Source organism: Ursus arctos, unplaced genomic scaffold, assembly GCF_023065955.2.
Source record: "Ursus arctos isolate Adak ecotype North America unplaced genomic scaffold, UrsArc2.0 scaffold_30, whole genome shotgun sequence".
Taxonomy (NCBI): domain Eukaryota; kingdom Metazoa; phylum Chordata; class Mammalia; order Carnivora; family Ursidae; genus Ursus; species Ursus arctos.
The window spans coordinates 21,689,369-21,703,841 of NW_026622986.1; the positions used below are offsets into that span (position 1 = coordinate 21,689,369).

A 14,473-nucleotide genomic window follows, 5' to 3' on the forward strand; every position below is an offset into this window, starting at 1 on the left:
TTGTGTCCATCAGGGCATTGAACTCAGATCTTTGTGCCTCACCACTTACGTAAAGTGTAAAATAGAATCAGAGGAGGGAATACAGAGAAAGGCCAGAATAATCCCGTTCGTTGAGAGTCACAGCGCAGCTAACCTTGGTTCAAGCCTGGGTTGACCAGTAGTGACTGGAGTTAACACGTGCCGTTTTCCTCCGGATGCTGGGACGCACAGGCTAGCTCTCCAGCATTGGAGGTGGGAACTCCTCCTCCCAGCTGCCCTTCCTGTTCCACAGAAGTTTGTTTGAAACTTCCTGTCCAATCAGCAAAGACAGGAAACCACAAGTCGGGCCGGTAAAGTGCAGCCGCATCTGGTTTTTGGTGGGAAGACTGGCGTGGTTTATTGGCAGCCATATGTGCAAAACTCACCATTCCATTCATGTTAACTGTGCCAGGAACAGACATTTCTTGGTGAGGATTGTCACCATATTACTACCACACAAAAGCCAAGCTCTGGATCACATTCGGAATCTGCATTGTTTTTAGTGCCTTCACCTCCCTTTTCAGGGTCCTCTAATGGCGCAGAGATGTTTATTGCTCTCATTGTCCCATTCCTCCTGTGCAGAGAAAAATGGAGAGGATGCTAGTTGGAAATGATACGCCCTCAGATACTTCTCTCAGAGCAGAGCTTTCTAAAACAGGACCCAGAGGAAAGAGACCCAAAGTTAAGATAGAGTGGTAGCACGTCTCGCCCTCCAGCATTCCCGAATACGGCGGCTGTCTCTGTCTGCGGGTGGTTCACTGGCGACTCCGTCCACTGCAAGGCCACTTAGAAGAATAATCCAAAAAGCACCAGAAAGGCACTACTGTCTCCCACTGCTACTCCATCAACCTAAAAACAATCTCGCTCTAGGTCAACACCATCCAGTAAGACTAGCCATGGTGCCTCTGAAGACTTAAGATAACCAGCAAGTAACCGAACGTTAAACAGTGAAATTATAAAGGCAATGGAGGAACTTCCAAGTATTGAATACAAGTGACAATAAAATCACCGTTCATACATGTCGAGCTGGTTCCAGCTCTACGTTGCCTGGATAACATTTCTTCAATACTCCTCAACAGTCCTCCTCGGAGTAGGATGGCTGAGAATATGCAGAAGGAGCTCTGAGGACAGAAGGTGGTGGAGTTCACTGCGCTGACTCATTTCCTGTTTTTATGTGTGTCTACTCTAAGCAGTGAATTTAAAAAAAAAAATCTATTCAGCTTCAGACTGTGTTTTTAAAATTACCTAACAGTCCAATTTTATAGATTTATTGAGTCGTGTCCCTTTCCCATCCCGAAATTCCTTTGGTTTTGAACTTTATTATACTTTGTACGTTGCTTTTTTTTTTCATAACCCCTTCATAGCCAAGCAGTTTTCAAAGGAAAAAAACACACACACAGTCTAATGAATAAAGCATAATAGAAGTGACTGGAAGCGGAGGAGGCAATATCCCCCTCTAATCTTTTTGAAATTCACAGATATTTCTGAATTCAAATGCAAATGGTTTTTGATCTACAAATTGGATGTTTCTCTCCTTTGCAAGAGAACATGACTTCTGGGTGTATTTTCAGAAAACCCTTCATTCTTAAGTACATGAAAAGACAAAGCTTTTCCAACAGAGGTTGTCATTCGAATTGTCTCATGTGTCAATGGGTAGCAATGAAAAATCAGAGAAGAAAGAATACTGTGGTTAGGTGTAGTAATTAATGGCTCCCTTTTCCAGGTAAGAAATGGAAGTGATAGCAGTTCACCGTTACTTGGCACGTACTGTGGATCTCTGCTGCCAAATCCCATCTTCTCTCAAAACAACCAGCTACACCTACGGTTTCAGAGCGACAGTGCAACTTCCAGCCATGGATATGAAATTCTCTGGACCTCATCACCCTCTGGTAAGACACTTGCACTTTGTAAGGGAAATTGATGTAGGCAAGAAAAACAAAGGGGATCTAATGAGAAAAGATAATTTAAAGTGACCATACTGGGACGCCTGGGCGGCTCAGTCAGTTAAGCGTCTGCCTTTGGCTCAGGATATGATCTCAGGGTCCTGGGATTGAGCCCTGCAAGGGACTCCTTGCCCAGCGGGGAGCCTGCTTCTCCCTCTGCCTGCAGTTCTCCCTTCCTGTGCTCTCTCTCTGACAAAGAAATAATTTTTTTAAAAAAGTGACCATACCTTCTTAGTCATCTGTATACTTGATTTTTTTCCGATAGGGATTTTTTTTTAACAATGAGAGTACAGATATCCTTTATAAAATTCTACTCTCACTCATTATTTCTACATATTGCATATATCTATATGTATCTATATACACAGGTAGATAAATGTATTAGTAATATGTAGAAATATAATATATATACATATAAATATATGTATACATATAAAGCGTAGATACAGATTTTAAAACTCCTTTATAATTTTTGATTTTGTCATATTTTTAACTTTTGGTTTGATCATCAAGGTAGTTCTCTGAGAATTCAGAAAAAAAACCACATGTGTACCAAAAGCCAAGTTACTAACACATACTTGGGTATAAATAAGCAGCTTCTCCCCTTGCAGCACCTGTCATTTCTCGGCAATCTTGGAGGTTAATTGCTTTTTTCAGTGCAGTAAGTAACTTCCTGCATGTTTGGTTGGTAGTTTATCAAATAACTGAAGGAAATTAAGTCATGTCAATATATTTAACTCAAGAGAAGAGGAATATCTTTATGAGATGTCCCGGTTAGGTAGTTAGAAATATCTAAAAACTTTCCAAATAAGAATGATAACAATGACTTATTTTCAGTAGACTGAGGGACAAGAAATAATTTAAATCTTGGCAGCTAAAGATGCTTGCAGATGCTCTCCAGTGCCCTAATTTTACAGAGGAGGAAATAAAACATGAGGTTAATGAGTTTTCCAGAATGCACCGCTAGATTGTGGTAGAAGCAGGACTATACCTCCAGGGGTCAGACACCCAGCTCCGCGTCTTTTAATCCTACGGTGCGGTTTCCTCCTGTGCAGCAGAGTATCTGGGTCCCCAGGTATCCGGTCTGAGTCACGACAGCATTCATACACAAATTAACACCAATACTCACCGAGTTCTGGCTCTGAGCATGTCAGTTTTAGTACTGTTATAAGCTCGGGAAAGTCACTTATACAATAAAATAATTTTTGTCAAAACCTACAATGACACTCTTTGGGTTCAGCCCTGGAATTTCACTTCTAATTTTACTTCACTCCCATCGTCATCAACTGAGGGCATATGGAGAGCCCTACACTGTCCAAAGAATACAACGGTTTAATTATTATCTCCTATAGCTACTTTATCAGGTTCTTTGTTTTCCCACTGTGTTCTCAACTCACTGTTTTCAAAGAAAGGTCCTGGAAGAAATGGTCCCAAGGTCATGAGATACAGGGACAGAAGATATGGTGGAGGGAGTGGGAGGAGGTGGTGGTGAGGGCGTGGGAGGCATGTGGCCCACAAGAGGAGCAGGAAAGGGGTTTCTGCCTCCTCTATTCTTGCCGAGGGTCTCAGCATTTTGAGAAAATAGCCACCATCTTACCGTCTCACGAGGGGATGGTTTCCAGTTTGTTCAATCAAACGTCCTGCGCTGGTTTCCTTGCAGGCTGTGGTGGAACTCTTTATGGAGACAGCGGCTCCTTCACCAGCCCCGGCTATCCAGGCACTTACCCAAACAACACTCACTGCGAATGGGCCATCATCGCTCCCGCTGGAAGACCTGTCACGGTCAGCTTTTACTTTATCAGCATTGATGATCCTGGAGACTGTGTCCAGAACTACCTTATCCTCTACAATGGACCAGATGCCAATTCTCCGTCCTCTGGACCATATTGTGGGGCAGTGAGTAAAACAAACATTTAAAAATTTCCATTCATTATTTTTAAGTAATAACAGTATACATTTTTAAAGGCAGACCCATGCAAAGTACGGGGCACAAGCCTTTTACAGATTTCAGCAGCTTCCAGATTTTCCTTTCCATTTGGGGAGCACGAGTGCCACCTAGTGGGATTTGCGTGAAATTAATAATAGTAGTTCCCAGACTCCACCCCATCAGATTGGCTTGTGCAGGTGTTTCACGGGGCAGACTTCCAGTGCCCGTTCACACCTGCTGACTCAGAATTTCTGGGACAGGAGCCGCTGTACGTTGTCTTTTAAAAGCTCCGTATGTGATTTCAATGAGCTGCCCAGGGTTGAATACCCATATCGTGGTCTCCATGAAGGCAACTATGGACAATTTGGACACCTGGTTCCATTTCATCTACTTCTTGTTGAAAATTGCAGGATTTTTTTGAAGAAATAAAACGGGAGATTTAAGATGGATCTGGTGACTAGTAGTTTGTTTTCACAAAGTGCTGATGTCATAGATCCCTAAACATCAAGTGAGGATTCTGACAGTGACTCAGTATTGCTTGCATCTGCCTTCACCATCCTCTCATTTTGTATGAAAGGAGATGCAGGGCTTTCCAGGAAGGGAAATGTGACCACTGCTGAGAGCATATCTGTTTCCTACTGTTCTGCTCTTTACTTAGCTAGGCTTTCTAATTAACTGGACAGGGGATTACAACAGCTAGATGTCTAAAGAGTTGTTTGGTTTTTTAAAATTGAGATAAAATTGACATATAATATATTAGTTCCAGGTGTATAACATAAATTTGAGGGTTTTTTTGTGATGAGAACTTTTAAGATCTACTCCCTCAGAAACTTTCAAATTTACACTGAAGTGTTACTGTCTACAGTCTCCATGCTATACAGTACATCCCTAGGGCTTAGTTCTAACTGGGAGTCTGTACCTTTTGACAGACACCCTTCATCCATTTCACCCACTCCCACCTCCTGCCCCTAAGGGACTCCAATCAGTTCTCTGTATCTAAGAGTTTTGTTTTGTTTTGTTAGATTTCACAAATAAGTGAGATCATATAGTATTTATCTTTCTTTCTCTCACTTATTTCACCTAGCATAATGACTTCAAGGATCTTCCATGTTGACACAGCCAGCAGGATTTCCTTCCTGATGGCTGGATAATACCCCTTTACTATTATATTACCATATATACATATAGATACCATGTATTTATCCGTTTGTCCATAGGTGGACACAAATTGCTTCTGCATCTTGGCTATCATAAATAATGCTGCAGTGAACATACGGGTGCAGATATCTTTTCAAGATGGTGTTTTTATTTTCTTTGGATAAATTCCCAGTAGTAGAATTTCTGGTATATGGTTGTCCTGTTTTTAATTTTTTGAGGAACCTCCATATTATTCTCCACAGTGGCCACAGCAATTTACATTCCCACCAACAGTGCATGAAGATTCCCCTTTTCTCCACATCCTCAGCAACACTTGTTATTTCTTGTATTTTTTATAATAGCCATTCTAACAGGTATGAAAGGATATCTCATTGTGGTTTTGATTTGCATTCTCTGATGATTAGTAATGTTGAACATCTTTTCATGTGCTTGCTGGCCATCTGTTTGTCTTCTTTGGAAAAACGTCCAGTCAGGTCCTTTGCCCATTTTTTAATAGGACTGTTTGTTTTTGTTATTGAGTTGTGTGAGTTCTTTATATATTTTCAATGTTAACACCTTCTCAGACACACAATTTGCAAATATTTTCTCCCACTCAGTAGGTTGCCTTTTCATTTTGTTGATGGTTTCCTTTGCTGTCCAGGAGCTTTTTAGTGTGATGTCGTTCCTCTTGTTTATATTTGCTTTTGTTGCCTTTGCTTTGGTATCAAGTCCAAAAAATCATTGACAAAACTGCCATCAAGGAGCTTACTGCCCATGTGTTCTTCTAGGAGTTTCATGGTTTCAGGTCTTTAGCTCATTTTGAGTTGACTTCTGTGTGATGTAGTTTCATTCCTTTGTATGTGGATATCCATTTTCACAGTGCCATTTATTACAGACAGAAAGGATACAAAAATAAATCCTAAATAGAAACTACAGATGCTAATAGGGGAAAGTTGTAGACTTTACTGATATGGTTGTTTCAGTTGCAAAAAATAAGTATGTGTTTCCATCAGAAAAATTAAGATTTCGGTAAGAAGTTGAATTGGAAATTCAATTTTTAATGATAATTTCATTGAAGTAAAATATTCACAAACCACAAACCAATATTCATTGAAGTATAATATTCACAACCAATTCAATTTTAAATGATAAATTCATTGAGGTATAATATTCACAACCAATTCATTTTCTTACAATGTACATTCAGTAGTTTTTAGTAGATTAATCAATTCTAGGATATTTCATTACCCCAAAGAGAAACTCTGTATCCACTAGCAGTGAATCCCCATTTCCCCTCAGTCCTCCTCCCCACCAGCAATATTCTTTTGTAAGGCATCTATATTAATTCTTAGCAAGATTCCTTCTAGAAAAATGTGCAAGTTTACTGTAAATTCTATAAAGTTTCTTTGTGTAGTACTTTACTAGGCTAACGTTTCCAGCAAAATGTTCAAATTTGTGAAAAATATAATTTGTTACTTTCTTTTATTTTTCAATCTTAGGACACCAACATAGCTCCCTTTATGGCCTCTTCGCATCGGGTCTTCATAAAATTTCACGCAGAGTATGCGGTACGTCCGTCAGCGTTCCGATTAACTTGGGACAGCTAACTGCGTCATGCAGTGTGTTGGCGTGACTGCAGGGCCCATCAGACGTGACATTGGACACAAGCCTGCCATCCTCATACAGCGTTTTGCCTGGCCCACTGGGAATAACCTGAACTTTTTTTCACCAAAGTATGTGTGAAATCAATGTCTGTGCATTTTTTAAAAAGTATCGAATGTGGCTTCTTTAGTCTTGGCTGTGCATGTCATCCTTACCTCTAACACTTTGAGCTCAACATTTTAAAAAATTCCTTAAAGAGTTGGAAATAATGATGGCATATGTGACTTCAGTTGTCAAAAGTTAATGATAAAACAGTATGCTTTTCCCTGGGAATGTCACATGGGGGTAATAAACATTCTTGAACGGTACGCAATGATGCCGCATTAATTTGTAACTCATCAAAGTTTAGTCTTCCACTAGCAGGCCCATGTAAGTTTTCCAGCTGAGTTTTTACACTTGGACGAACTACGCGAATCCTTCAGAATATGAACTCCATCCAGAGCCACGCTGCCTGAATTTGCATTCTGGCCCTCCTCGTTCAGTGCTGGCTTAACTTCTCTGCACTTTCTTTTCCGGCAGTCCCACCACTGTCTATTCCTAGTTTCATAACACAGTCTGTAGAGTCACAAAAGCTTAGTCATGCTTCTATAAACTTTTCCGTGGCCTTTAACAAAGCAAGAGCGCCTATATTAAATATGCAAAGTTAAGTCTTAGTAACAACATGGGGCCAAGTGAGTGAAAGGTGTGGAATGTGTTACTTCATCTTACTCAAATACTCACGTGCCAGAAAAATTATTTCTGCACAGAGTACAGAGCCACATAAATAAAATGTTCCCACTTTTACAATTCCTACTTCCTTGGGGCACCCGGGTGGCTCAGGTGGTTAAGTGTCTGACTTTGGCTCAGGTCATGATCTCAGGGTCCTAGAATCGAGCCCCACTTTGGGCTCCATACTCAGGGTGGAGTCTGCTTCTCCTTCTTCCTCTGCCCCTTCCCCCCACTCGTGCTTGTTCTCTCTCTCTCAAATAAATAAATACAATCTTTAAAAAAATAAAATTCCTGCTTTCTTTAATTCTGTGTTATGGGCAGATACATCCACTTTATAGCTGACTCCCTATTGGAAAGAATGGCGAATGTGATGACAAGGACCATGCAACCCACAGGGTCCTGACAAGCAGAGCAATGGACAAAAACTCAAGATGAAATTTCATAGGCAGAGATACAATATTTTGCTCTTTTACCTAAAAATGAGTCACAAAGATATAGAAAATGGAGAAAGTTTAACAGTAGCATATGAAATGACAGGAATTTTATCTGGAGGCAAGATTAATGTAAACAGCTGCCAAACAGTGAAAGAGGATTTGCTCTCAGATTGTATCATTAGAGTAATGGTAGCAACAAGAGTCAATTTCAGTCAGAGACATGTGCTTTCCTAGGAGGCATATTAGAATATCCAGGAGGTGTGTATACCAAATTCAAGAAAGCATAGTCAATATTATAATGTATTTTTTAAATTGGAATTCTTAAAACAGGAAAAAAGTAATTTGTCCCATTCTGGAGGCTGTCTTTTCAGTTTATTGAAGGTTTCCTTTGTTGTGCAGAAGCTCTTTAGTTTAATGTGGCCTTACTTGTTTGTTTTAGTTTTTGTTGCCTGTGCTTTTGGTGACTTATCCAAGAAATCATTGCTAAGGCTGATGTTAGGGACATTTTCCCTTGTATTTTCTTCTAGCGTTTTTACAGTTTCTTACATTTAAATCTTTGATCCATTTTGAGTTAATGTTTTTGAGTAGTTTAAGATAGGGGTCCCGTTTCATTCTTTTGCATGTGGCTATCCAGTTTCCCTAGTACCATTTATCGAAGAATGGGGGATCCTTCCCCATTGTGTGTTTTCGGTACCCTTGTCAAAAATTAGTTGCCCATATACATGGGAGTTCATATCTGGGCTCTCTGTTCTGTTCCACTGATCTATGTGCCTGTTTTTATGCCAATACCATACTGTTTTGATTACAATGGCTTTGTAATATAGCTTGAACTCAGGAAGTGTGATGCCTCCAGCTTTGCTCTTTTTTATCAGAATTGCTTTGGGTATGCAGAATCTTTTCTGGTTTCAAACTAATTTGGGGATTGGTTTTGTATTTTTAAGAAAAATGCCATTGGAATTCTTATTGGGATTGCTTTGAATCTGTAGATCACTTCGGGTAGTACATGTGTTTTCACACTGTTAATTCTTCCAGTCTGAGAGCCCGTGCTGTCTTTCCAATTATTTGTGTCTTCTTCAATCTCTTTTATCAGCGTCTTACAGTTTTTAGTTGGCTGAATTTATTCCTATTTTATTGTTTTGATGTAATTATAATTGGGATTGCTTTTTAATTTCTCTTTCAGATAGTTTGTGGTTAGTGAATAGAAATGCAACTGATTTCTGTACATTGATTTTGTATCCTGCTACTTAACCCAATTCATTTATTAGTTCTGGTTTTTTTTCTTTCTTAGTGGAATCTTAAGAGTTTTTTTACATATAAGGTCATGTCATCTCTCACTAATAAGACCCATCTCATTTACTCTGGTTCTGCCTTAATTTAATTCACTCATTTATATGTGTTTATTGAACATTTCCAATGTGACATGCAGTAAGCACACCAAGGATAAAGTGGTAGACACGACAGCCATACATCAACTGATGTCTTCTTACTTCAAAAAATCCATTTCCTAGGGCCATCTTGTCTGGTTTCCTGAGGCAAAATTCTCAATTTCTTAATGGGGAAATTTATATCAAGCCAGCTTCCCAAATCTAGTGGCTAAGTGATCATTTCCTTTGCTCCCAAATTGCATCATCATGAAGCTCCACCGTGAGCGATCGGCCCTGCACAGAGCTAACAATCAACGAGCTCACACTGGTGCAGACGTCCTGGTTGTTAAATACGGAGAGACACCCAAATGCTGCTTTCAGGCCATAAGTGGAATCCAAAAAGCTATAATGTAAAATGAATGGGTTTGATGGGTGGGTGAGGGGAAGTCTTAGTTGGAAGTTAACAGAAAGTGATATTCCACATGGGTCTGAAGGAAAACAAACAAGCACAAATGTACAGAAAGGGAAATTACTCCTGTTCACAACTGATCCAATATTCTGAACTGAGAAAGTCTCATGGTCACCTTCTAAGCCCATCCCATTCCAGGTGAGAGTGGGAACTTCAGACACGATTTGAGAAGAGTAGGGTGAGGACAAGAGACAAACTCCAACACCACCTTGTCCCCCCGGCCTCCCCATGATCCAGCAACCAAAGGGCTAACACTTGTCTTAGAAGGTGGCTTTACCAGGACTCCTGGTTCAGTTCTTCTGGGAATACCTATCCCACCTGCTCGTAGTCTGGGAATCCGGGTTTGGGGAGAGCCGGGCTTCCCTCTGCCACCTGATCTCTCTCCCTTTTGATTCTCTGTCTCCCTAAAAACTGAACCTTAGCAGGAAAAACAAATCTCATTCCTTTCAGTCTTCAAGGGTAAGTCTAGCCATTACTGGCCAGCGTCACCTTTGAGATAGCTCAGGAAGAGGTCACCACAGGCTCTCTCTGGACCCAGTGGAATATCGGGTACTCCAGGCATTCTTGTGAAGAACGCTCTAGGGGATGGTTGGGGCCAATGACAGTTTGGGGCTAGGAGATGCCCAGGATATGGGTTCTAGTTTCCATAATTTTCTATTTATTTCAACTCCATTTAATGGACGGAATTTGTTAAAAATCTGCCACACATTTACCAAGGGAATACTAACAATATTACTTGTAGTAAGAAAAATTAGAACTAATATCTATGTAACATTTATGCTATGTCAGGTGTCATTCTCATGTATCACTCACTGAAAGAGAATACTAAGAACCATCACCCCCATTTTACACTTGAGAAAAATGAGGTATGAAAACTTATATAAAGCTTGAGTGACAGAGCTATGATCCAACCTTGGCAACCACCCAAGAGTGTGCCTTCCATTCAGCCTGAAGGGCTAAGTATGAACTTATGAAATATGACTTATTAAATATGTCAACTTATTATTATAAACTATTTTCATAGACCTATCAAAGTTATTTATTTATTTATTCTTTTATTTTTTTTAAATTTATTATTTAACAGAGATAGAGACAGCCAGCGAGAGAGGGAACACAAGCAGGGGGAGTGGGAGAGGAAGAAGCAGGCTCATAGCGGAGGAGCCTGATGTGGGGCTCGATCCCATAACGCCGGGATCACGCCCTGAGCCGAAGGCAGACGCTTAACCGCTGTGCCACCCAGGTGCCCCCAAAGTTATTTAAAAAGATTCACACTGTTATAAGACCTAGAAAAATTTTTAATGTAATTGCTATCAGTTTAGTAAAAACTTAGAGATTATATGAAATAATGTTAATGGAAAAAGCTTTTTACTTATTGGAACCACAGGTCACCCCATGGCTATCAGTTTAAAGAAGGAAGTTACTGGAAGAAAAATGATATGACAACTATTGGATATTTGATGAAAAATCTGCTTTTCAAATTTTAATTCGGTAACTATATATAAATTTATACACAGTTGGAGACTAAAAAGGCATTTTTAGAAATTAATGATACAGGCAGTAATTTATGTAAATTTACTTAATTTACTTTAATCGTCATAATCTGGTGTGCCTCGTGTGGACCGGGCATCTTCCATACTCTATCTTTGATTGGCCCACTCTGTGGGCTGGCACTGGGGGTAGTACGTTTCTCCCAATGGGAAGCATTACAGCAGAGACTGTAGGTAAGCAAAGAGCACTTGGCAGTGAAGCTGAGTCAGCTATTTAAGCTCTAATAAGTATTAACTTTTGTATGCCGGACTGGCTACATGATTTGCAGGGCCCAGTGCAAAAGGAAAATTCATAGGCCCTTGTTCCAAAATCTTTAAACTTTTCAAGGTGGGGACAGCAGAGCGTGAAGCCAAGCGCGCGGCCCAGCTAAGCATGGAACTTTGTGTTACTGCACAGGTCACATATCCAGGAAGCTGGCCCCATTTCCATGTTATAAAAATCTGGAACTTGGGGACACATTTTATTAAGAATTGTACTGGCAAGAGTGAAGAGAATGAGAGGAGAATGATCAAGAAATGAAAATCAATTTCTGGAAAAAGGAAGTGAATAAAAGCATACTGACAAATAAAACGGGGGCGGAGCGGGAAAGAAACTGCAGCCCAAAGCAATTTCAAGACAGATGTGCAACAGAATTAGGAATGGACTTTCCAGGCATTATCTGGGGCTGGGGTTGGCAGGTGCAGCATGAGGAGGTGAGACCCGAAGTACAAGAACTGTATTAGTTGGTGCTTGCAATTCACCATTTCCCTCCACCAGCAGAAGCAGCCTAGTGACTCCAAGCAGGCAAAAAATTGGGATCTCACCTCTGAAGAAATTTAACCAATAGCCCAAGGAAAATTCATGCTGACCTAGGAGGGAAACAAATACACATCACAAATAGAAGAGGAAAAAAACCACACTGGCTATCTAGAAAAATCAGCTCAGGTCTTCACGATCAAATATGAAAAAACAACCAAGACTCACTCGACAGGAAGAATTACAGCAGTATGAATGGGAAAGAATTAGGTCAAGTTACAGAAAAGGGCACAAGGTACACAATTCCATCAACAGAAGAGACATTTAAAAATTGTTATCCTCAGAGATATCTGAGAACAGTGCACTCATGAAACAAAAAGCCTGGTACGATTAAACAAGAAAGGGGTTTTTTGAAGTATTGGCTTTTTAAAATTTTAATAGAAGTTTTGGAAGATAACATTGGGATATCTCCCAAAACATTAAGTTAAGAAGATAAATAAAATACATGAGGGGGGCAAAAAGATAACTATAGGAAATTGTCCCAGGAGGCTGCCATCTGCCTAACATTTTCCCTGAACATGCTAAGTCAGAGATAATGGCAGTAAAGAAATTTCAAAGAAATAACGGAAACAATTTCCAGAGAGGAAGAGAGAAATGAATCTTCAGCTGAAAAGGGCCAGATGGGTGCTAAACAGGTTAAATTCAGAAAGACCCCAAATTGGAGATACTATGGTGTTATTTCAGAACATGGTAAATAATCAAAAGATCACAAATACTTCCCAAGGGAAAGCAATAGTTCCTCGCAAAGGCGTGCAAAGGAGACTGACACATTTCTGGACATCAACGTCGGAAGCATAGGTCAGTGGAAGCATGCCTTTGAGATCAAAGAGAAACTGATATTGTTTGTTTTTTAAATATTTTATTTATTTATTTATTTGACAAAGAGAGCGAGAGAGGGAACACAAGCAGGGGGAGTGGGAGAGGGGGGAGCAGGCTCGATCCCAAGACCCTGGGATCACGCCCTGAGCCAAAGGCAGACGCTTAACCACTAAGCCACCGAGGCGCCCTGAGAAACTGATATTGAACCTAAAATTCCATGCTAAGCAAATTATAAAGGTGTGTGCAAAATAAGGACATTTTAAAACATACAACTACTCAAAATTTTTGCCTCCTGTACACCGTTTTAGAGAAGTTTACTTGAGCCGTACTCCAGCAAGATGCATTAAAGAAAGGTCAGTTTAAACCCAGGAACCAAGTGAAAGAAACCACCCATCACCTCTCAGCTAGAAGAGCAGAAATAATTAGTTTAAATTAGAGCAGAAAGTTAGTAGGTTCCTAAAATCTTCAAGAAGAATTCATTGATGGGGTGCCTGGGTGACTCACTCTGTTAAACAGCTGCCTTCAGCTCAGGTCAAGATCTCAGGGTCCTGGGATCCAGGCCCCCCCAGGCTGGCTCCCTGCTCAGGCGGGAGTCTGCTTCTCCCTCTGCCCCTCGCCCCTACTTGTGCATGCTCTCTCTCAAAAAATAAATAAATAAATAAAATCTTAAAAAAAAATTCACTTAATTTCAAGCAGCAGAGAGGAATGAAAAGCTCTATGTTCTTAGAAGATAAAGAAGTTACGGGAAGAAAAAGAAAAGCAGGTAGAAAGTCTAATAAAAAAAACCCCAACAATGAAGATTGTATAAAAAATTCATCTTTTAATAGAAAGCAAACTAAAATATGGCATAATTTTGAATGCAGTATGAGAAAAGAGCAGTCATTTATCTGTGTGCATTCCCCTCCACGTGACACACAAGTCCGGGACTCCCAGCTGGGCGCTGGGAATACAGATGCAGTTCTTATATTCGAGGCGCTCATGATGTAGCGAGAGGCACGACTGTGGGGACGGGACTCAGGATAGCGACTTCCGAAAACTGAACCACAATTAAAGAAGCAGGACACAGACAACTTCTCGCTTTCCTCCCCAGTTCCCAAGTTCAGCTACAACCCTCTAACTACCCAGTCCCGCCCCAAACTTTCCCGCTTCCGCCCACAGCTCTCCGCGCTTCGGCCCGTGAACTGAGCCTGCGCCAAAATTAGTGCGCTTGCGCCAAGCCCAGTCCTCTCCGAATGGCCAACAGGAGTGCATTGCAGAGGGACGGACAAACCTCGGGGTGGGGCGGAGTCTCAAGTCCAAATGACGGACGTGATTGGCCAGCCGCGGGGTACACATTCCAGAGTGGGCGGAGCCTCACCCTAGAGCCACGTCTAGTGAACTGTTCTCCTAATTTGGGAAGGGTCAGTCGCGGGCGGGGCGTGGAGCTGCGAGCCCCAGGGTGTGCGCCTGCGCCGAGCTCCGGGACAGGGCGTGTTCCTCGTTCCGGTCCGCATTTTGCACTGACTGAGTGCATCGTTTGCCACTAAAGTGAGCCCTGCGGAAACCTGTGGTTCCCTCGCCCAACCTGTTAGGTGCTGCCCTCCGCGGTGAGTGTGTGTGGCGTCGCACTTGGGTTCGCCTCTCTGCGCGCCACCGGAGTGGTCTCGGAC

At 41.2% G+C, this 14,473-nt stretch overlaps 2 protein-coding genes across 2 annotated transcripts in view; both read left to right on the plus strand.

The window, feature by feature from the left end:
* Positions 1-6,995, plus strand: part of CUBN (cubilin) — a 256,991-nt gene extending 249,996 nt beyond the window's left edge. The window contains exons 65-67 of the mRNA XM_026479003.4: positions 1,742-1,907; positions 3,622-3,857; positions 6,525-6,995. Of these exons, the coding sequence (XP_026334788.3) occupies positions 1,742-1,907; positions 3,622-3,857; positions 6,525-6,632 (510 nt within the window). The 3' untranslated portion in view covers positions 6,633-6,995. The remainder of the gene's footprint in view (positions 1-1,741; positions 1,908-3,621; positions 3,858-6,524) is intronic.
* Positions 6,996-14,192: 7,197 nt separating this feature from the next.
* RSU1 (Ras suppressor protein 1) overlaps positions 14,193-14,473 on the plus strand; it is a 187,860-nt gene continuing 187,579 nt past the window's right edge. Inside the window, exon 1 of the mRNA XM_026479004.4 lies at positions 14,193-14,410. The gene's annotated coding sequence lies outside the window, so the exon portion shown is untranslated. The remainder of the gene's footprint in view (positions 14,411-14,473) is intronic.